We start from the raw sequence: 22,608 nt of genomic DNA, 5'->3' as shown, positions 1-22,608 counted from the left end.
TGTTTCAATCTCTCGTCTCATGTCTTTCTTATGAGTCACCTCAGAGTCCAACACTTCAGAACTAAAGCTGTTGGGACTATTGGTGGAGCTACAGCTTGAACAATCCCAAACTTACGTGTTGTTTATTGAAAGAACTTTAGCAATGTGAATTAAAATCTAAACAAAAATTGTTTGTCCAAAATAAAAACAAGTCTATACTTCCTCAATAATTGATCCAATCACACTCGAGTCTAGAGTAGTCTTTATTTTAAAAAAGGTAAACCATTGGTGAACCTACACCATTTCAAATACTATTCATGTGTGAAAAGACAAAATAAACAACGATGTCAAAACAAAACAAAAACCTCAAGAATCAAAGAGCCTAGTTGGATTTCGCGTCAGTTTTCTTTTGGCTTGTTGCTAATGCAACTGTGGATTAAAAAAAACAAAGATACACTAAGTGTATGCTGACATAAAGGTAAAATGTATGTCAGGTGACATAAAAGTAAAATGTATGTCAGGTGACATAAAAGTAAAATGTATGTCAGGTGACATAAAAGTAAAATGTATGTCAGGTGACATAAAAGTAAAATGTATGTCAGGTGACATAAAAGTAAAATGTATGTCAGGTGACATAAAAGTAAAATGTATGTCAGCTGACATAAAAGTAAAATTTATGTCAGGTGACATAAAAGTAAAATGTATGTCAGGTGTCATAAAAGTAAAATGTATGTCAGGTGATATAAAAGTAAAATGTACGTCAGGTGACATAAAAGTAAAATGTATGTCAGGTGATATAAAAGTAAAATGTATGTCAGGTGACATAAAAGTAAAATGTATGTCAGGTGACATAAAAGTAAAATGTATGTCAGGTGACATAAAAGTAAAATGTATGTCAGCTGACATATAAGTAAAATTTATGTCAGGTGACATAAAAGTAAAATGTATGTCAGGTGATATAAAAGTAAAATGTATGTCAGGTGACATAAAAGTAAAATGTATGTAAAGTGATATAAAAATAAAATGTATGTAAAGTAACATAAAAGTAAAATGTATGTCAGGTGACATAAAAGTAAAATGTATGTAAAGTAATATAAAAGTAAAATGTATGTAAAGTGATATAAAAGTAAAATGTATGTCAGGGGACATAAAAGTAAAATGTATGTAAAGTGATATATAAGTAAAATGTATGTCAGGTGACATAAAAGTAAAATGTATGTAAAGTAATATAAAAGTAAAATGTTTGTCAGGTGACATAAAAGTAAAATGTATGTCAGGTGACATAAAAGTAAAATGTATGTAAAGTAATATAAAAGTAAAATGTTTGTCAGGTGACATAAAAGTAAAATGTTTGTCAGGTGACATAAAAGTAAAATGTTTGTCAGGTGACATAAAAGTAAAATGCATGTCAAGTGACATAAAAGTAAAATGTATGTAAGGTAGGGGTGCACCGGATAGTCGCTCCGGCTTCTGTCGAATATCCGGCATTTTTTACAATCCGGTGCTATTCGGCTCCGGTCGGATATCACTACCGGATAGTAAACCGGATAGTAAAAAATACACCTATTTAATATGCATAAAGTGGACCTCCTTCCATTAATGCCCGTTGTAGAATGTATTAATGTTTATATTAAAACAAAATAGTGTGTTTAAAAATAGAGCCATTATGAATATGCACCAAACATAGTTTATTATAAAGACAAGGCGCGTTAATAACTTAATATAAATAGAAATGAAACTTTACATCATAAATGCCCTTTACATACAAAGCAGCAACGGCTGACACTTTTTTTAATTTGTCTTGACCTTTGCGTGGGTTAGTTAACATGTTACAAATGCTACATTCCTTGACTACGTCATGCTGACCAGACGTCTGTCTAGCTGTGCGGGTATTGACACTCTCTAGAGGTCACACCTTTCGAGGGAACTGAGTTTGTTTGTTTAGTAGTTAATCTTTATTAGGGGGCTGGACTACAAGAACCACACCTCTAAGGTAGCTAGGTATATTTCCAGATGAACAACTCCCTCCCCCTTTTATTTGTTTAGTCCATCACATTGAGTTCATTGACAGGTGACCCCAAGTCAGATACGATGGACGTAAGCACTCTCTAGAGGTCACACGAGGGAACTAGGTTTGTTTACTTAGTAGTTAATCTTTATGGGGGATGGACTGGACTTCAAGCCAAACATCTACACGGGTATCTGGACAAAGAGTTTGCTTATTTGGAGAAAAATCTTAATCACGTGGTTGGGCTAGAGGCCACACCTTTTCAAGTGTGCCGAGTTACTTGAACATAAATCTCAATTAGTAAGCTGGACTAAAGATCACACACACCTAAACGAGTGACCTTTAGCTACACAGAACACAAACCGCGAGATTATATAGCCCAGTAAGCCAGTAACTAATAATTTTGTAGAAGACACGACCAGGGCTATCTTTAAATGGAGAGCTAAACACCCCCTTCTCTTTATTTTATTTCTTTGGTCCTTGACACCCAATTTATTGATAGACATTGACCATTTTTAAGCCAGAATGAAAAAACACAACGTGCTAACAAAGGATATTACACTGTCAATAAATATTATGATTAAATACTTTTTCTAACGTGTTAACTTGAATATTACTCCTGCAGTTAAGTGTCTCGATTTGATAACAATATTCTTAATAATTTGTGACATTCAATTAACTCCTTGTTATTACTATTTTTGTTTACTAAAGATGCGTACTTAGCCACTGTGTATCAGGCTAGGACGACTTTTACACATCTGCCATCCATAGGCTTACTATCGTTCCCTTTTGTAACAGTTACTGAAACCACGAATAAAATAATTAATAAGTAATAATTAAGGAAGATGTTTCTAGCATACGTTCTTTGCATTTAATGTTTCTTACGTACGTTCTTTGCACATGTTTGCGTGTGTGTATTTTTTGCCTTGTATTAAAACCTTTAGAAAGAAAGCTAATTTCATTGTTTAATTCTTTTGACTTAATAAATAACGGAAAACCTTACAGTAAATTTGAAAATCACATAAAATAAATTGAATAACAGTACCGCAGGTAGATCTAGCAAACAAAGAAACAATATGCTGGAGCGTAAAAAACAAACAAACCCTTGACCTCTAACTAGTGGATGGGTATAATTTATCTATATGCTTGACTGACCATGCCAATGTGTTATCTTTTTTTGACTGACACCCAACTCTATTGCGTGCGTATGCTCAAGGAAAAAACAATGCGTGATGGTTAAACACAAACAACTATACACACTACACTAGGACTACATGTGTAGGCTCACTAGGTATATCTGACCAGGTTGTTGGTCTGAAATTCATGAACACATACATCCGACCACTATACAAGGCAGATTGCACTTTACCTATGAGATTTACATTCGTAACTAGTTAAATATATACTAACATTATTTACATTGACCTTCCTACACACATCCTTTACAGTTGATGGCATCGTACATACACACAGACACACTCATGCTATACAGATTTTTAGAAATACTGTTAAGCTTGAATAAATCAATCTGTAACAGAGTTTAAAACAATAAGGTATATAAAAGGAAAAAAAAACCAAACCAACCAATATAGGTATGTTAATTAACAGTTTCGTAAAATGTTCAGCAACACAAGCTATTAACAAGACACTTAGGTATCCGGCTCCGGCCCCGGCCGAATTTCAAATTTTACTATCCGGTCATATCCGGCTCAGGCTGGATATCAACAAGTACTATCCGGTGCACTTCTAATGTAAGGTGACATAAAAGTAAAATGTATGTAAGGTGACATAAAAGTAAAATGTATGTAAGGTGACATAAAAGTAAAATGTATGTAAGGTGACATAAAAGTAAAATGTATGTAAGGTGACATAAAAGTAAAATGTATGTAAGGTGACATAAAAGTAAAATGTATGTAAGGTGACAAAAAAGTAAAATGTATGTCAGGTGACATAAAAGTAAAATGTATGTCATATGACATAAAAGTAAAATGTATGTCATATGACATAAAAGTAAAATGTATGTCATATGACATAAAAGTAATTGTATTAGCTGACATATTCGTCTGGACTTGTATTTGACTGCTCTAAAATACCATTTGAATTCTAAATTTCCACATTTTTTTTACCGGCAGTGAATACGTGGCGAAACGGTTGCATTATGTAAGCCTACACATTGGGAGATACACTACTTTCATCGGGAGATTGAAAGTAGGCAGTGAATACCTTAGCTCGCACACAGACAACACACAAACACGTCAAGACTTACAAATACAAGTGTGGACAAAGGTATTGACCACGTTAAGGAAGCCACACTTCTGATTTATCATGACATCTGAACAGATTTAATATGCAATGGTCTGATTAATAATTATAAAACCCTTTTAGCTACGCTCATAAAATTTGGGTACTGTAATTTGCTTTAGATTTTTTTATGTTGAAAAGGGAGTTTTATTGTCGAAACCATCTTTGGGGTGAAAAAAGGGGGGGGGGTTTACAATCAAAGCATCTGGAGGGCATTATGAGTTTAAAATCCCTCTTGGCAACACTCATAGAATTATGTGATTGTAGTTTGCTTTAGTTCTATATTAAAGAGGGATTTTTAACGTCATAGAACTCATGAGGGAGATTTTAAACTCAAAACCATATGGAAGGGGGGTTTAATTCAAAACCATCATGGCTACGCTAATGGAATTCGGTGACGACTTTTTTTTTAATCTAAGAGGGGGATGTTAGCTTCAAAACCCCCTGGAGTGGGATTTTAACCTCAAAGCCCCCAGGAGGGGAATCTAACATCAAGGCCCCCAGGAGGGGGATCTAACCTCAAGGCCCCCCTCACATGCGTTGGTGCAAGTGATTGTTTAACATTAAAATCATACCTACAAATAAAATTAAATAAAAAAAAAACAGGCACAAAATTCTCGCTCCCCTAACCCCAAAACCCTCTGCTGGTTACGCCCATGTTTAAACATAAAATGCTCTGAAGGAACTATTTAAGCCTATAGTGTCGCAAAAACAAGATCATTATGATCTTTAAGTTTAAGTTTTTCATTTCCACACCCGCTATTTTTTAAGCTTCTGTAAAACCCTACTGACCTTCAGTCTCAAAAATTGCGGCTTGATATTCGGCCAAATAAGTAGCAATATCTTTGTGAAGCTGTTCATCCACTTGCTGAAACAATGCTAAGACTTTATCTTGCAGACAGGAGTGAGCTCGTTGGAGGTGGCAAGCTATGTTCTTGGCTAGATTTTTTTGCTCTTCATCTTTTAACACCTGTTGAAATGTGTCCGAGAATTTACTTTATGTTAGCTACTGTTGAAATGTGTCCGAGAATTTACTTTATGTTAGCTACTGTTGAAATGTGTCTGAGAATTTACTTTATGTTAGCTACTGTTGAAATGTGTCTGAGAATTTACTTTATGTTAGCTACTTACGTTACTGGAATGGAATGTCAGAAGTGGACACTAAATACAAGAGGCAACAACTAGATTCTTCATCAATATAGATTTCTCTCATTCTAAACATTAGAATTCAATGAACGAGCTTTTGGTACTGTTTTTTTTTAATTGAATCAGCACCTAGATTCTAGTTATCAAAGAATAGAGGAGTGTAACACTGGCTTTCTTTACAGACAAAAACATTTTGAGTAAAGACTCTTAAGTAAGGATACCTCTTTGTAAAATACTTTGGCCTGACTGAAATGGTCCTCTTCTTTCAGCACGTGGCGACTAGTGGTTGTTTCAGGAATGACATTACAGCTTTCCTGAATTCCAGGTTTCTCCACTGGTCCATTATAACTATTAGGAAAGAAATTTGGTCCACCTTCTGGATAATAATAATAATGTAAATGGCATTAGAAGATAAGAACATAAAATTATAAATTTAATTTAACAACAAAAGGGCGTTTTAACTATGGAATCTAAGCACACTAACTCAACCTTGGAATGCCTTGGATTACCTAAACTTTGTGCATTTCGTTAAGGCAATGATTGTCAATACTCCAATATCTTGAAAAACAATATACTATCCCAAAAGTATTTAATTTTTTTAAAGTCATAATTGTTGCCTTATTACTTATATGTTTGTTTTAAAGTTCGGTTTGTTTGTTGTGCTAATGTATTTGTATGGTCTGAATTCAGTTTCCAATCATACACTTCGATTGTATCCAAAGGCATTCTCTCTGTGTGTGACAGCTATTGCTTTCAATTTGAAAATGGCAATTCAAAAAACATTTATTTTAAAAGTGAAATTATTGACTCTGTCAATATAATGTAACTATTATTTGTGAGGCAAATATTGAATCCATTCACTATCAGATGATCTGAAGAATTGATTCTCTTCACTCTTTATCTTTTTCATTCTACCTGTAACTTTCATTTACACTACCTCAATTCCACTCACACTAACTGTCACTTTCACTCACACTACCTGTCACTTCCACTCACAACACCTGTCATTTCCACTCACACCTCCTGTCACTTCCACCACCTGTCATTTCCACTCACACTACCTGTCACTTCCACCACCTGTCACTTCAAACACCTGTCACTTCCACTCACACCACCTTTCATTTCCATTCACACCACCTGTCATTTCCAACACCTGTCACTTTCACTCACAACGCCTGTCACTTCCATCACCTGTCACTTCCACCACCTGTCCCTTCCACTCACACCACCTGACACTTCCACCACCTGTAACTTCCACCACCTGTCACTTTCACTCACACCGCCTGTCACTTCCACCACCTGTCACTTCCACCACCTGTCACTTTCACTCTCACAAAGCATGTCACTTCCACCACCTGTCACTTCTACCAGCTGTCACTTTCACCACCTGTCACTTTTATCACCTGTCACTTCCACTCACACCACCTGTCACTTTCACTCACACCACCTGTCACTTCCACCACCTGTCACTTCCACCTGTCACTTCCACTTCCACCACCTGTCACTTACACTCACACCACCTGTCACTTCCACCACCTGTCACTTCCACTCACACAACCTGTCACTTCCACCGCCTGTCACTTTCACTCACACCACCTGTCACTTCCATTTACACCACATGTCACTATCACTCACACCGCCTTTCACTTTCACTCACACCGCCTGTCACTTCCACTCACACCACCTGTCACTTCCACTCGCACCCCCTGTCACTATCACTCACACCTGTCACTTTCACTCACACCGCCTGTCACTTTCACTCACACCACCTGTCACTTACACTCACACCGCCTGTCACTTTCACTCACACCACCTGCTACTTCCAGTCACACCGCCTGTCACTTCCAGTCACACCGCCTGTCATTTCCATTCACACCACCTGTCACTTCCACTCACACCACCTGTCACTTCCACTCACACCACCTGTCACTTCCACCACTTGTCACTTTCACTCACACCACCTGTCACTTTCACTAACACCACCTGTCACTTTCAGTCACACCACCTGTCACTTTCAGTCACACCACCTGTCACTTTCACTCACACCACCTGTCACTTCCACTCACACCACCTGTCACTTCCACTCACATTACCTGTCACTTTCACTCACACCACCTGTCACTTCCACTCGCACCACCTGTCACTATCACTCACACCTGTCACTTTCACTCACACCGCCTGTCACTTTCACTCACACCACCTGTCACTTACAGTCACACCGCCTGTTACTTTCACTCACACCACCTGTTACTTCCAGTCACACTGCCTGTCACTTCCACTCACACCGCCTGTCACTTCCACTCACACCACCTGTCATTTCCATTCACACCACCTGTCACTTCCACTCACACCACCTGTCACTTTCAGTCACACCACCTGTCATTTTCATTCACACCACCTGTCACTTTCACTCATAACACCTGTCACTTTGACTCACATTACCTGTCACTTTCACTCACACCACCTGTCACTTCCACCACCTGTCACTTCCACTCACTCCACCTGTCACTTCCACTTCCACCACCTGTCACTTACACTCACACCACCTGTCACTTCCACCACCTGTCACTTCCACTCACACAACCTGTCACTTCCACCGCCTGTCAGTTTCACTCACACCACCTGTCACTTCCATTTACACCACATGTCACTATCACTCACACCGCCTTTCACTTTCACTCACACCGCCTGTCACTTCCACTCACACCACCTGTCACTTCCACTCGCACCCCCTGTCACTATCACTCACACCTGTCACTTTCACTCACACCGCCTGTCACTTTCACTCACACCACCTGTCACTTACACTCACACCGCCTGTCACTTTCACTCACACCACCTGCTACTTCCAGTCACACCGCCTGTCACTTCCAGTCACACCGCCTGTCATTTCCATTCACACCGCCTGTCACTTCCACTCACACCACCTGTCACTTCCACTCACACCACCTGTCACTTCCACCACTTGTCACTTTCACTCACACCACCTGTCACTTTCACTAACACCACCTGTCACTTTCACTCACACCACCTGTCACTTCCACTCACACCACCTGTCACTTCCACTCACATTACCTGTCACTTTCACTCACACCACCTGTCACTTCCACTCGCACCACCTGTCACTATCACTCACACCTGTCACTTTCACTCACACCGCCTGTCACTTTCACTCACACCACCTGTCACTTACAGTCACACCGCCTGTTACTTTCACTCACACCACCTGTTACTTCCAGTCACACTGCCTGTCACTTCCACTCACACCGCCTGTCACTTCCACTCACACCACCTGTCATTTCCATTCACACCACCTGTCACTTCCACTCACACCACCTGTCACTTCCACCACTTGTCACTTTCACTCACACCACCTGTCATTTCCACTCACAACACCTGTCACTTTGACTCACATTACCTGTCACTTTCACTCACACCACCTGTCACTTCCACCACTTGTCACTTTTACTCACACCACCTGTCACTTACACTCACACCACCTGTCACTTCCACCACCTGTCCCTTCCACTCACACAACCTGTCACTTCCACCGCCTGTCACTTTCACTTACACCACCTGTCACTTCCACTTACACCACATGTCACTATCACTCACACCGCCTTTCACTTTCACTCACACCGCCTGTCACTTCCACTCACACCACCTGTCACTTCCACTCGCACCCCCTGTCACTATCACTCACACCTGTCACTTTCACTCACACCGCCTGTCACTTTCACTCACACCACCTGTCACTTACACTCACACCGCCTGTCACTTCCACTCACACCACCTGTCACTTCCACTCGCACCCCCTGTCACTATCACTCACACCTGTCACTTTCACTCACACCGCCTGTCACTTTCACTCACACCACCTGTCACTTACACTCACACCGCCTGTCACTTTCACTCACACCGCCTGCTACTTCCAGTCACACCGCCTGTCACTTCCAGTCACACCACCTGTCATTTCCATTCACACCACCTGTCACTTCCACTCACACCACCTGTCACTTCCACCACTTGTCACTTTCACTAACACCACCTGTCACTTTCACTAACACCACCTGTCACTTTCAGTCACACAACCTGTCACTTTCAGTCACACCACCTGTCATTTTCATTCACACCACCTGTCACTTTCACTCACACGACCTGTCACTTCCACTCACAACACCTGTCACTTTCACTCACATTACCTGTCACTTTCACTCACACCACCTGTCACTATCACTCACACCTGTCACTTTCACTCACACCGCCTGTCACTTTCACTCACACCACCTGTCACTTACAGTCACACCGCCTGTTACTTTCACTCACACCACCTGTTACTTCCAGTCACACTGCCTGTCACTTCCACTCACACCGCCTGTCACTTCCACTCACACCACCTGTCATTTCCATTCACACCACCTGTCACTTCCACCACTTGTCACTTTCACTCACACCACCTGTCACTTTCACTCACACCACCTGTCACTTTCAGTCACACCACCTGTCACTTTCACTTACACCACCTGTCATTTTCATTCACACAACCTGTCACTTTCACTCACACCACCTGTCATTTCCACTCACAACACCTGTCACTTTGACTCACAATACCTGTCACTTTCACTCACACCACGTGTCACTTCCACCACTTGTCACTTTTACTCACACCACCTGTCACTTCCATTTACACCACATGTCACTATCACTCACACCGCCTTTCACTTTCACTCACACCGCCTGTCACTTCCACTCACACCACCTGTCACTTCCACTCGCACCCCCTGTCACTATCACTCACACCTGTCACTTTCACTCACACCGCCTGTCACTTTCACTCACACCACCTGTCACTTACACTCACACCGCCTGTCACTTTCACTCACACCACCTGCTACTTCCAGTCACACCGCCTGTCACTTCCAGTCACACCGCCTGTCATTTCCATTCACACCACCTGTCACTTCCACCACTTGTCACTTTCACTCACACCACCTGTCACTTTCACTAACACCACCTGTCACTTTCAGTCACACCACCTGTCACTTTCAGTCACACCACCTGTCACTTTCACTCACACCTCCTGTCACTTCCACTCACACCACCTGTCACTTCCACTCACATTACCTGTCACTTTCACTCACACCACCTGTCACTTCCACTCGCACCACCTGTCACTATCACTCACACCTGTCACTTTCACTCACACCGCCTGTCACTTTCACTCACACCACCTGTCACTTACAGTCACACCGCCTGTTACTTTCACTCACACCACCTGTTACTTCCAGTCACACTGCCTGTCACTTCCACTCACACCGCCTGTCACTTCCACTCACACCACCTGTCATTTCCATTCACACCACCTGTCACTTTCACTCACACCACCTGTCATTTCCACTCACAACACCTGTCACTTTGACTCACATTACCTGTCACTTTCACTCACACCACCTGTCACTTTCACTTACACCACCTGTCACTTCCACCACCTGTCACTTCCACTCACTCCACCTGTCACTTCCACTTCCACCACCTGTCACTTACACTCACACCACCTGTCACTTCCACCACCTGTCACTTCCACTCACACAACCTGTCACTTCCACTCGCACCCCCTGTCACTATCACTCACACCTGTCACTTTCACTCACACCGCCTGTCACTTTCACTCACACCACCTGTCACTTACACTCACACCGCCTGTCACTTTCACTCACACCACCTGCTACTTCCAGTCAAACCGCCTGTCACTTCCAGTCACACCGCCTGTCATTTCCATTCACACCACCTGTCACTTCCACTCACACCACCTGTCACTTCCACTCACACCACCTGTCACTTCCACCACTTGTCACTTTCACTCACACCACCTGTCACTTTCACTAACACCACCTGTCACTTTCAGTCACACCACCTGTCACTTTCAGTCACACCACCTGTCACTTCCACTCACACCACCTGTCACTTCCACTCACACCACCTGTCACTTCCACTCACATTACCTGTCACTTTCACTCACACCACCTGTCACTTTTACTCGCACCACCTGTCACTATCACTCACACCTGTCACTTTCACTCACACCGCCTGTCACTTTCACTCACACCACCTGTCACTTACAGTCACACCGCCTGTTACTTTCACTCACACCACCTGTTACTTCCAGTCACACTGCCTGTCACTTCCACTCACACCGCCTGTCACTTCCGCTCACACCACCTGTCATTTCCATTCACACCACCTGTCACTTCCACTCACACCACCTGTCACTTCCACCACTTGTCACTTTCACTCACACCACCTGTCATTTCCACTCACAACACCTGTCACTTTGACTCACATTACCTGTCACTTTCACTCACACCACCTGTCACTTCCACCACTTGTCACTTTTACTCACACCACCTGTCACTTACACTCACACCACCTGTCACTTCCACCACCTGTCCCTTCCACTCACACAACCTGTCACTTCCACCGCCTGTCACTTTCACTTACACCACCTGTCACTTCCACTTACACCACATGTCACTATCACTCACACCGCCTTTCACTTTCACTCACACCGCCTGTCATTTCCACTCACACCACCTGTCACTTCCACTCGCACCCCCTGTCACTATCACTCACACCTGTCACTTTCACTCACACCGCCTGTCACTTTCACTCACACCACCTGTCACTTACACTCACACCGCCTGTCACTTTCACTCACACCACCTGTCACTTCCACTCGCACCCCCTGTCACTATCACTCACACCTGTCACTTTCACTCACACCGCCTGTCACTTTCACTCACACCACCTGTCACTTACACTCACACCGCCTGTCACTTTCACTCACACCGCCTGCTACTTCCAGTCACACCGCCTGTCACTTCCACTCACACCACCTGTCATTTCCATTCACACCACCTGTCACTTCCACTCACACCACCTGTCACTTCCACCACTCATCACTTTCACTAACACCACCTGTCACTTTCACTAACACCACCTGTCACTTTCAGTCACACCACCTGTCACTTTCAGTCACACCACCTGTCATTTTCATTCACACCACCTGTCACTTTCACTCACACCACCTGTCACTTCCACTCACAACACCTGTCACTTTCACTCACACCACCTGTCACTTCCACCACTTGTCAATTCCACCACTTGTCACTTTCACTCACACCACCTGTCACTTTCACTCACACCACCTGTCACTTTCACTCACACCATCTGTCACTTCCACTACTTGTCACTTTCACTCACACCACCTGTCACTTTCACTCACACCACCTGTCATTTTCATTCACACCACCTGTCAATTACACTCACACCGCCTGTCACTTCCACTCACACCACCTGTCATTTCCATTCACACCACCTGTCACTTCCACTCACACCACCTGTCACTTCCACCACTTGTCACTTTCACTCACACCACCTGTCACTTTCAGTCACACCACCTGTCACTTTCACTCACACCACCTGTCATTTTCATTCACACCACCTGTCACTTTCACTCACACCACCTGTCACTTCCACTCACAACACCTGTCACTTTCACTCACATTACCTTTCACTTTCACTCACACCACCTGTCACTTTCACCACTTGTCACTTCCACCACTTGTCACTTTCACTCACACCACCTGTCACTTTCACTCACACCACCTGTCACTTCCACCACTTGTCACTTTCACTCACACCACCTGTCACTTTCACTCACATTACCTGTCATTTTCATTCACACCACCTGTCACTTCCACTCACACCGCCTGTCACTTCCACTCACACAGCCTGTCACTTCCACTCGCACCACCTGTCACTTCCACGCACACAGCCTGTCACTTCCACTCGCACCACCTGTAACTTCCACGCACACAGCCTGTCACTTCCACTCACACCACCTGTCACATCCACTCACACATCGTGTCACTTCCACTCACACAGCCTGTGATTTCCACTCACATCACCTTTTACTTTCACTCACACAGCCTCCCACTTCCACTCCCATAGCCTATCTTTTCCACTCACACAGCCTGACACTTCCACTGACACAAAATGTCCCTTCCACTAACACAACCTTTCGCTCTTTTCACACCACCTATCACTTACACGTACACAGCCTGTCACTTCCACTCACACCACCTGTCACTTTCACTTACACCACCTGTAACTATCACTCACACCACCTGTCACTATCACTCACACCACCTGTCACTATCACTCATACCACCTGTCACTATCACTCACACCACCTGTCACTATCACTTATACCACCTGTCACTATCACTCACACCACCTTTCACTTTCACTCACACCACCTGTCACTATCACTCACACCACCTGTCACTATCACTCACACCGCCTGTCACTTTCACCACCTGTCACTTCCACTCACATCACCTGTCACTTCCACTTACACCACCTGTCACTTTCACTCACATTACCTGTCACTTCCACTCACACCACCTGTCACTATCACTCACACCACCTGTCACTTTCACTCACACCGCCTGTTACTTCCACGCACACCACCTGTTACTTTCACTCACACCGCCTTTCACTTTCACTCACACCACTTGTCACTTTCACTCACACCACCTGTCACTTTCAGTCACACCACCTGTCACTTTCACTCACACCACCTGTCATTTTCATTCACACCACCTGTCACTTTCACTCACACCACCTGTCACTTCCACTCACAACACCTGTCACTTTCACTCACATTACCTTTCACTTTCACTCACACCACCTGTCACTTTCACCACTTGTCACTTCCACCACTTGTCACTTTCACTCACATCACCTGTCACTTTCACTCACACCACCTGTCACTTCCACCACTTGTCACTTTCACTCACACCACCTGTCACTTTCACTCACATTACCTGTCATTTTCATTCACACCACCTGTCACTTCCACTCACACCGCCTGTCACTTCCACTCACACAGCCTGTCACTTCCACTCGCACCACCTGTCACTTCCACGCACACAGCCTGTCACTTCCACTCGCACCACCTGTAACTTCCACGCACACAGCCTGTCACTTCCACTCACACCACCTGTCACATCCACTCACACATCGTGTCACTTCCACTCACACAGCCTGTGATTTCCACTCACATCACCTTTTACTTTCACTCACACAGCCTCCCACTTCCACTCCCATAGCCTATCTTTTCCACTCACACAGCCTGACACTTCCACTGACACAAAATGTCCCTTCCACTAACACAGCCTTTCGCTCTTTTCACACCACCTATCACTTACACGTACACAGCCTGTCACTTCCACTCACACCACCTGTCACTTTCACTTACACCACCTGTAACTATCACTCACACCACCTGTCACTATCACTCACACCACCTGTCACTATCACTCATACCACCTGTCACTATCACTCACACCAACTGTCACTATCACTTATACCACCTGTCACTATCACTCACACCACCTTTCACTTTCACTCACACCACCTGTCACTATCACTCACACCACCTGTCACTATCACTCACACCGCCTGTCACTTTCACTTACACCACCTGTCACTTCCACTCACATCACCTGTCACTTCCACTTACACCACCTGTCACTTTCACTCACACCACCTGTCACTTCCACTCACACCACCTGTTACTATCACTCACACCACCTGTCACTTTCACTCACACCGCCTGTTACTTCCACGCACACCACCTGTTACTTTCACTCACACCGCCTTTCACTTTCACTCACACCACCTGTCACTTCCACTCACACCGCCTGTCACTTTCAATCACACAAAATGTCCCTTCCACTAACACAGCCTTTTGCTCTTTTCACACCACCTGTCACTTCCACTCACACCACCTGTTACTTTCACTCACACCACCTGTCACTTTTAATCACACCGCCTGTCACTTCCACTCACACCGCCTGTCACTTCCACTCACACCGTCTGTCACTTTCACTCACACCGCCTCTCACATTCACTCACACCGCCTGTCACTTTCACTCACACCGCCTGTCATTTCCACTCACACCGCCTGTCACTTTTACTCACACCGCCTGTCACTTCCACTCACACCGCCTGTCACTTTCACTCACACCACCTGTTACTTCCAGTCACATCGCCTGTCACTTCCACTCACACCGCTTGTCACTTCCACTCACACCGCCAATCACTTCCACTCACACCGCATTTCACTTTCACTCACACCACCTGTCACTTCCACTCACACCACCTGTCACTTCCACTCACACCGCCTGTCACTTTCACTCACACAGCCTGTCGCTCTTTTCACACCACCTCTTACTTCCTTCAAACTACACAGAGGCGTAGCTATCAATGTGCGGGTGGTGCGGGTCGGTTGCGGCATCAAGTGTTGAGGGACATCAAATAGTGAGGGGCATCAAATTAAGGACAAACTGTCTCAGTTAAAACTACACGTTATACTCACAGGATAAAAGATACAAAAAAAATATTTGTTTGGACATCAATCGTCCTCTCTCCAAGTAGCATCTGGCAATCCATAGGCATGTTAAACGAGTTAAAGAATTGGAAGGACACCATCATGGGCATAGCCAGGGGGTTGGGGTTCAACCCCCCCCCTCGCCCCCGAAATAAAATTCCCCTTAGGGAGGGAGGAACTGAATTTAGTGACTAATTTTTTGCTTTGATTTTGTTTATTTTAGGTGAGATTTTAATACTAAACCATCACTTCCCCAGAGCAGCCAAGGGGGTTTTGAGTTTAAAACCCCCTACCAGGGGTTTTTGCAGTTACCCCCCATCTTCTATAAAACAAAACAAAACAAAAATAATGCATACGACAATACCCACATTCCAAGAGCATAGCTAAGGAAGATTTTGATTTTAAAACCCCTCCGAAATTTACGATAAAACCCCTTCTTCAATATAAGACTATCCATACATCAGTCAACAGATTCTATGAGCGTAGCCAAGAGGGGTTTTGTCTTTAAAACTCCCCTTCAACAATGTTTGCAGCTAAAAACCACCTCTTCAATATAAAAAAAGAGAATTACACACTCAAAATTCTATGATCGTAGCCAAAGAAGGTTTTGAGTTTAAACACCCTTCAGCGGGGTTTGAAGCTAAAAATACCTCTTCAATATTAAAAAAAAAGCAAATTATGCACTCGAAATGTTATGAGCGTAGCCAAAGGGGGTTTTGAGTTAAACCCCCCCCCCTTTTTCAACGGGGTTTGAAGCTAAAAATACCTCTTCAATATAAAAAAAAGCAAATTATGCACTCGAAATGCTATGAGCGTAGCCAAAGGGGGTTTTGAGTTTAAACCCCCCCTTCAGCGGGGCTTGAAGCTAAAAATACCTCTTCAATATAAAAAAAATCAAATTACACACTCAAAATTTTATGAAAGGGGCGGGGAGTCTACAATGTTTCCACTTACTCCAGGAAGAAAAAAACATGCCGCTGGAATCGAATCTATGATTTTTTTTAAAGAGAAACTACGTTTCGAAGCAGAAGTCAAGACTATTTTAATGCCCCGCTCATGAAAGGTCAACACATTCTCTGATTTTGGCAGGAATATGAGTTGTTAAAGCTGAAATCAAATCAGTAAATTGAAATAGAAATAAACTACGCGCATCTTAAGATATAGTCTAGATCTACTTCCAGATCTAGAATCTAGAAATATTCTGTATTAGATTTACGTAAAACATAAGCAAAGCTTAGATAATCTATTAATAAACTTTGAGCAACTTTAAATGTAATAAACAATTCAGTTATCTACACTACGCCATGTTTTTATTTTATTGTTTTTCTCATAACCAATGAATGTTTTTATTCCCGAAATCAATATTCCTTTTAAGAATGCGACAGTCCTTTCAAAGCCGATACTGGATTTAGATCTAGGTCTAGTTCTTTAGCCACATTAGAATTTATTTCTTTTTTACTTTGAAAAATTATAACTGTCAAACTAGAGTTTTCCCGCTGAGGCCAATGCGCTAGTAGTTTTTTTTTTTCAGCGATATAAATCAATTGTTAAATTTACAAGAAAATCGTTAGTGCCGTTCATTCGAGCAGCGTACCAGGTTCTTGGTTCCAGGTTCTCGGAAGTTCTGACTTGAATAGAGGTATTGTAAAAACAAGGACTGTCAATTGGAGTCTGTGCATTCAAACTGACAACATTAGCCATTCTCAACTACTAATCAGGAGGACTTCACTGAAGTCAATATTCCATTTGCTGAAAGCATCTGTTCAGATTTGGGTCTTAGAGCACAATCTCAAAGATGTATTGACAGCAAGAAAACATTTTGTAGTAACACAAAAAAAAGCTACTGAAAGAAACTTCTTCCTTTGACCGGAGGGTTCAAAAAATTATCATCCTATTTGAACCACATCGTGATGTTGCGTTTAAGTTTTATTGACTCATGAGAAGCGTCATAGACAAAACGAATTTCGCCAAAAGGCTTGAAAATATTGTCATAGTTTCTTCTCTAGCCTCGAACTTCCGAAACAAGAATCGGCTAGATGATTCAGTCCATCTTGATTCGCATGTTTCTGAAAATTGTGGTAAATGTGGCTATATGCAAACACATTTTTAACAAACTTAAATTAATCAAGAATTACTAGCGATTAACGATGACAAATTCACTACCCACAAGCTTGGTTAGCTGAACAAGAGTTATTGGGGGAAAAAACTGATTTCGATAAAATGATTGTTAGTTTTCCATCAAGAAAGAAAGTAAGATTCATGTGTTATAACTTTTCGTAAGGTTGATTTTTATTGTTGATGTGAAATTGTAATACTTTAGAACAATGAGCTATTTGATGTTTTATTTCGTTTTTTGTTTAGTGCACCGTGCATCAAATACGCTAGGTGCATCAAATACGCTAGGTGCATCAAATACGCTAGGTGCATCAAATACGCTAGGTGCATCAAATACGCTAGGTGCATCAAATACGCTAGGTGCATCAAATACGCTAGGTGCATCAAATAAACCAGCTACGCCACTTAAACTATCCGTCAATCTCATTTTAACAGTCAGAATCTTTCCTCTATCACACTATACATTCTGCCTGTCACACTCTTCATGCCGTCACACTCTTCATTCTACATGTCACACTCTTCACCCTGTCACACTCTTCAAGCTGTCACACTTTTCATTCTACCTATTACATTATTCATTCTGTCACACTTTTCATTCTGTCTGTCACACTCTTCATTCCGTGGCACTCTTCATTCTGTAACACGCTTTATTCTGTCACACTCTTAATTCTGTCGCATTTTTCATTCTGTCACACTCTTAATTCTGCCTGTCACACTCTTCATTTTTTCACTCTTTATTCTACACGTGACACTGTTTATTCTGTCACACTCTTCATTCTACCTGTCACACTATTCATTCTTTCACACTCTTCATTTTGTAACACTCTTCATTCTACCTGTCACACCCTTCATTCTACCTGTTACACTCTTCATTCTGCCACACTCTTCATTCTTTCTGTCACACTCATTATACCAGTCTCATTCTTCATTCTACCTGTCAGATCCACAAAGTTATCTCCATCTCGCTGATAGGTTTTAGTCTTCAAGCAAGGGTTACTATTAGCACAGAGTTGTTGATAATTGGGACCCAATCTATAGCGCTGGCTGTCTGAGTAAGCAAAGATACGACCCTAAAGTCAAATAGAGATGATGCAAACAGTTATTAAGAGAGTTGTTTTTATTTTAAACACGCAACAAACCAAAATATTTAAACATAATAAAATTATTCTGAGCCCAGCAAAACTTTAGAATTTACAGTTCCAAAGAAAATTATCCGAATATGAATCCATCAAGACATGCTGTACACATTATCTTCCAACTGGCTTTGATCTTGTGAACAGCTTATCCTCACACCCAACCTTTTGTTTACGAAAAAATCCCCAGAAGTTTTTTTTTCCTTCTTTCCAATGTTATTATGTGACCAACAACTTTCTATTGAACTGCACTACATTTCTTAAGACCTCCACTGAGCCCCCAGTTCTTGGTCACTTAAAAAAATAATTTTGGTTTTCGTCATTTTTTATCAAGCCATTTTCTATTTTCTATCCAAGAACTGTACCTGCAACAACTTGTCTGGACTGACATCAATACCTTGCACCAAATTAGCTGGAGAGTAGGCCAGTTGTTCCACTTCTGAAAAATAACTTTTGGGATTTCTATTGAGTGTCAGTTTGCCAATATTGATCAATGGGTAAGTCTTCTGTGACCAGACCTGCCAAAGGAGAAAGTCAAATCAGATGATGCTTTCCAAGATGCTATTATGTCACAGTACTTATTATTTCAAGGGATTCACAAAGACAAGAAATTGCATTCCAGTGCTCGTTCAAGAAATGTACATATCAAGTTCTTTTAAAAAGTTTTCTGTGCATTCTTTCTTTGAAAACTCAATGTCTACTTTGTTAGAAGAGTGCTATGGCTTGGGAAAGTGCCAATGTGTAACTACATACATACAGATTTTTTTTTATTGAGGTCATCATAATATTCTAAAGTTTGACATGTTTCGGATGTGCATTTAGATTTGGAAGATAATTACATCCTAGGTTACATCCTAACCCAAACGTCCCGCAGGACGACAAGGGATGGAAGCGGGCAGAGCTCGAACCCGGGACCTTCGACACCAGGGAAAGACAGTCCAGACTGTACGACCAGGCAGCTATCCTGACATACGCCTTGCTAAAAGGATCCTACGAAAGCATTAATTGAGCACGAAAAGTTGAAAGATCATAAAAAAGATCATTTTATAATGTCCAATATTGGGCTGTTTATTAGTACTCCACTATGTCTACCTACATGAAAACAGCACTATACCTTTGTGGCATCAAACAGGTTGTTTGCTGTCTTTGCCAACTCTAAAGCTTCACTTTCTGGAATAATCTGAGCACACAATGTCCACGATGGACAACGTTTTTCACCGATTGCATTAAATAAATCTCTAGTGCAATAGTCTGATTCCATACTGGCAAGAAAGAGGGCTTGGTCTGGAGTTAAATTTCGAATACCCTGGTTAGTCTAAGGAATAGAAATGGACAAGATAAGGACAATATTGGTTTGACTAAAAAATCAAATAGTGTTACTTAAGTGTGATGTTATTAAATATTGGCTGTTGCATGAAATAAATATAAAAACATGAAGAAGAGAAGTGATATGAACTTTGTAAGAAGACAAGTTATATGAACTTTGTAAGAAGAGAAGTGATATGAACTATGTAAGAAGAGAAGTGATCTACTTTGTAAGAAGAGAAGTGATATGAACTATGTAAGAAGAGAAGTGATCTACTTTGTAAGAAGAGAAGTGATATGAACTATGTAAGAAGAGAAGTGATCTACTTTGTAAGAAGAGAAGTGATATGAACTATGTAAGAAGAGAAGTGATCTACTTTGTAAGAAGAGAAGTGATATGAACTATGTAAGAAGAGAAGTGATCTACTTTGTAAGAAGAGAAGTGATATGAACAATGTAAGAAGAGAAGTGATCTACTTTGTAAGAAGAGAAGTGATATGAACTTTGTAAGAAGAGAAGTAATATCAACATAGGTATTATTTCATAAAAACAAACTTGTTTAGAGTGTATAATATAACTAGACCTCTTTATATAGAATAATTTAAATATTGATAGTACCCCTCAAAAAATAGATTTCAGCTACTTGAATAAAGATACTGATACTAAATGCAGATTGGGTTAAGGAAATAATGAAAACAACACACCGGGGCACACATCGTATCTGAAACTAGGTGCCACCAGATTGTCCACACTTTTCCTCCTACGTACACATTGAAAATGAAACCGAAACCTAAATATCCAAAATAGGTCTGAAAACAATCAATCCAACTTATTTACCTTTAAGTGGAATTTGCAGAAGAAACTCTCTCCATTTTTGTTGGTCAGTTTGTAAGCATGTATTCCGTACCCATTCATGTGTCTGTAACCATCAGGAAGTCCTCGGTCAGAAAACAGAAATAGGATTTGATGGACAGTCTCTGGACGTAATGTAATGTAGTCCCAGAACATATCAGCATCCTTGCAATAGAAATTAATAGAAATCAGTAGAAGAGAAAGTGTCTCCGTAAGTTGGAAATAAGACACACATTAACATAACATAGTAGTTCAACACAAATATTTCTCCACCATTTTTGTAACAGTACACCTCAAATCTGGATCTAACTTCCAATATGTTCTGGTACGTAGACATGGATGATGACCGGGTACAAGTGAGTCTTTCATTGACTTCATTCACACTAAGAACAAACATCTTACATTAGTTTCTAACATAACATTTTACATTAGTTTCTGCCATAACATCTTACATTAATTTGTAACAAAATGTTTTACATTAGTTTCTGTCATAACATATTAAATTAGTTTCTAACATAACATTTTACATTAGTTTCTGACATAACATCTTAAATTAATTTCTAACATAACTTTTCACATTAGTTTCTGATTAGTTTCTAACATAACTTTTCACATTAGTTTCTGATTAGTTTCTAACATAACTTTTACATTAGTTTCCAACATAACATCTTACATTAGTTTCTAACATAATATTTTACATTAGTTTCTGACATAACATTTTACATTAGTTTCTGACATAACATTTTACATTAGTTTCAGACATAACATTTTACATTAGTTTCAGACATAACATTTTACATTACTTTCTGACATAACATTTTACATTAGTTTCAGACATAACATTTTACATTAGTTTCAGACATAATAACATAACATAACAAACTTGATGTCTACACATGATATCTACACTTGATGTCTACACACGATATCTACACTTGATGTCAATACTTCATATCTACACTTGATGTCTACACATGATATCTACACTTGATATGTATACTTGATGTCTACCCTTGATGTCAATACTTGAAGTCTACACTTGATGTTTACCCTTAAATCTACACTTGATATCTATACTTGATGTCTATTCTTGATGTCTACACTTGATATTTATACTTGATGCCTATACTTGGTGCCTATACTTGATGTCAATACCTGATGTCTACACTTAATCTCTACCATTGAAATCTACACTTGATGTTTACCCTTAAATCTACACTTGATATCTATACTTGATGTCTATACTTGATGTCTACACGTGTTGTCTACCCTTGATGTCTTCACTTGATGTCTACCCTTGATGTCTTCACTTG

General features: G+C 41.3%; 1 protein-coding gene across 1 annotated transcript in view; it reads right to left on the bottom strand.

The window, feature by feature from the left end:
* Positions 1–224: 224 nt before the first annotated feature.
* Positions 225–22,608, bottom strand: part of LOC106069719 (catalase-like) — a 40,591-nt gene continuing 18,207 nt past the window's right edge. The window contains exons 7-13 of the mRNA XM_056033566.1: positions 21,281–21,460; positions 20,253–20,453; positions 19,504–19,656; positions 18,940–19,075; positions 5,656–5,810; positions 5,081–5,258; positions 225–408 (exon numbers count right to left, since the gene is read on the bottom strand). Of these exons, the coding sequence (XP_055889541.1) occupies positions 362–408; positions 5,081–5,258; positions 5,656–5,810; positions 18,940–19,075; positions 19,504–19,656; positions 20,253–20,453; positions 21,281–21,460 (1,050 nt within the window). The 3' untranslated portion in view covers positions 225–361. The remainder of the gene's footprint in view (positions 409–5,080; positions 5,259–5,655; positions 5,811–18,939; positions 19,076–19,503; positions 19,657–20,252; positions 20,454–21,280; positions 21,461–22,608) is intronic.

Source organism: Biomphalaria glabrata, chromosome 6, assembly GCF_947242115.1.
Source record: "Biomphalaria glabrata chromosome 6, xgBioGlab47.1, whole genome shotgun sequence".
Classification (NCBI taxonomy): Eukaryota; Metazoa; Mollusca; class Gastropoda; family Planorbidae; genus Biomphalaria; species Biomphalaria glabrata.
This window is presented reverse-complemented; position numbering and strand designations above follow the sequence as displayed.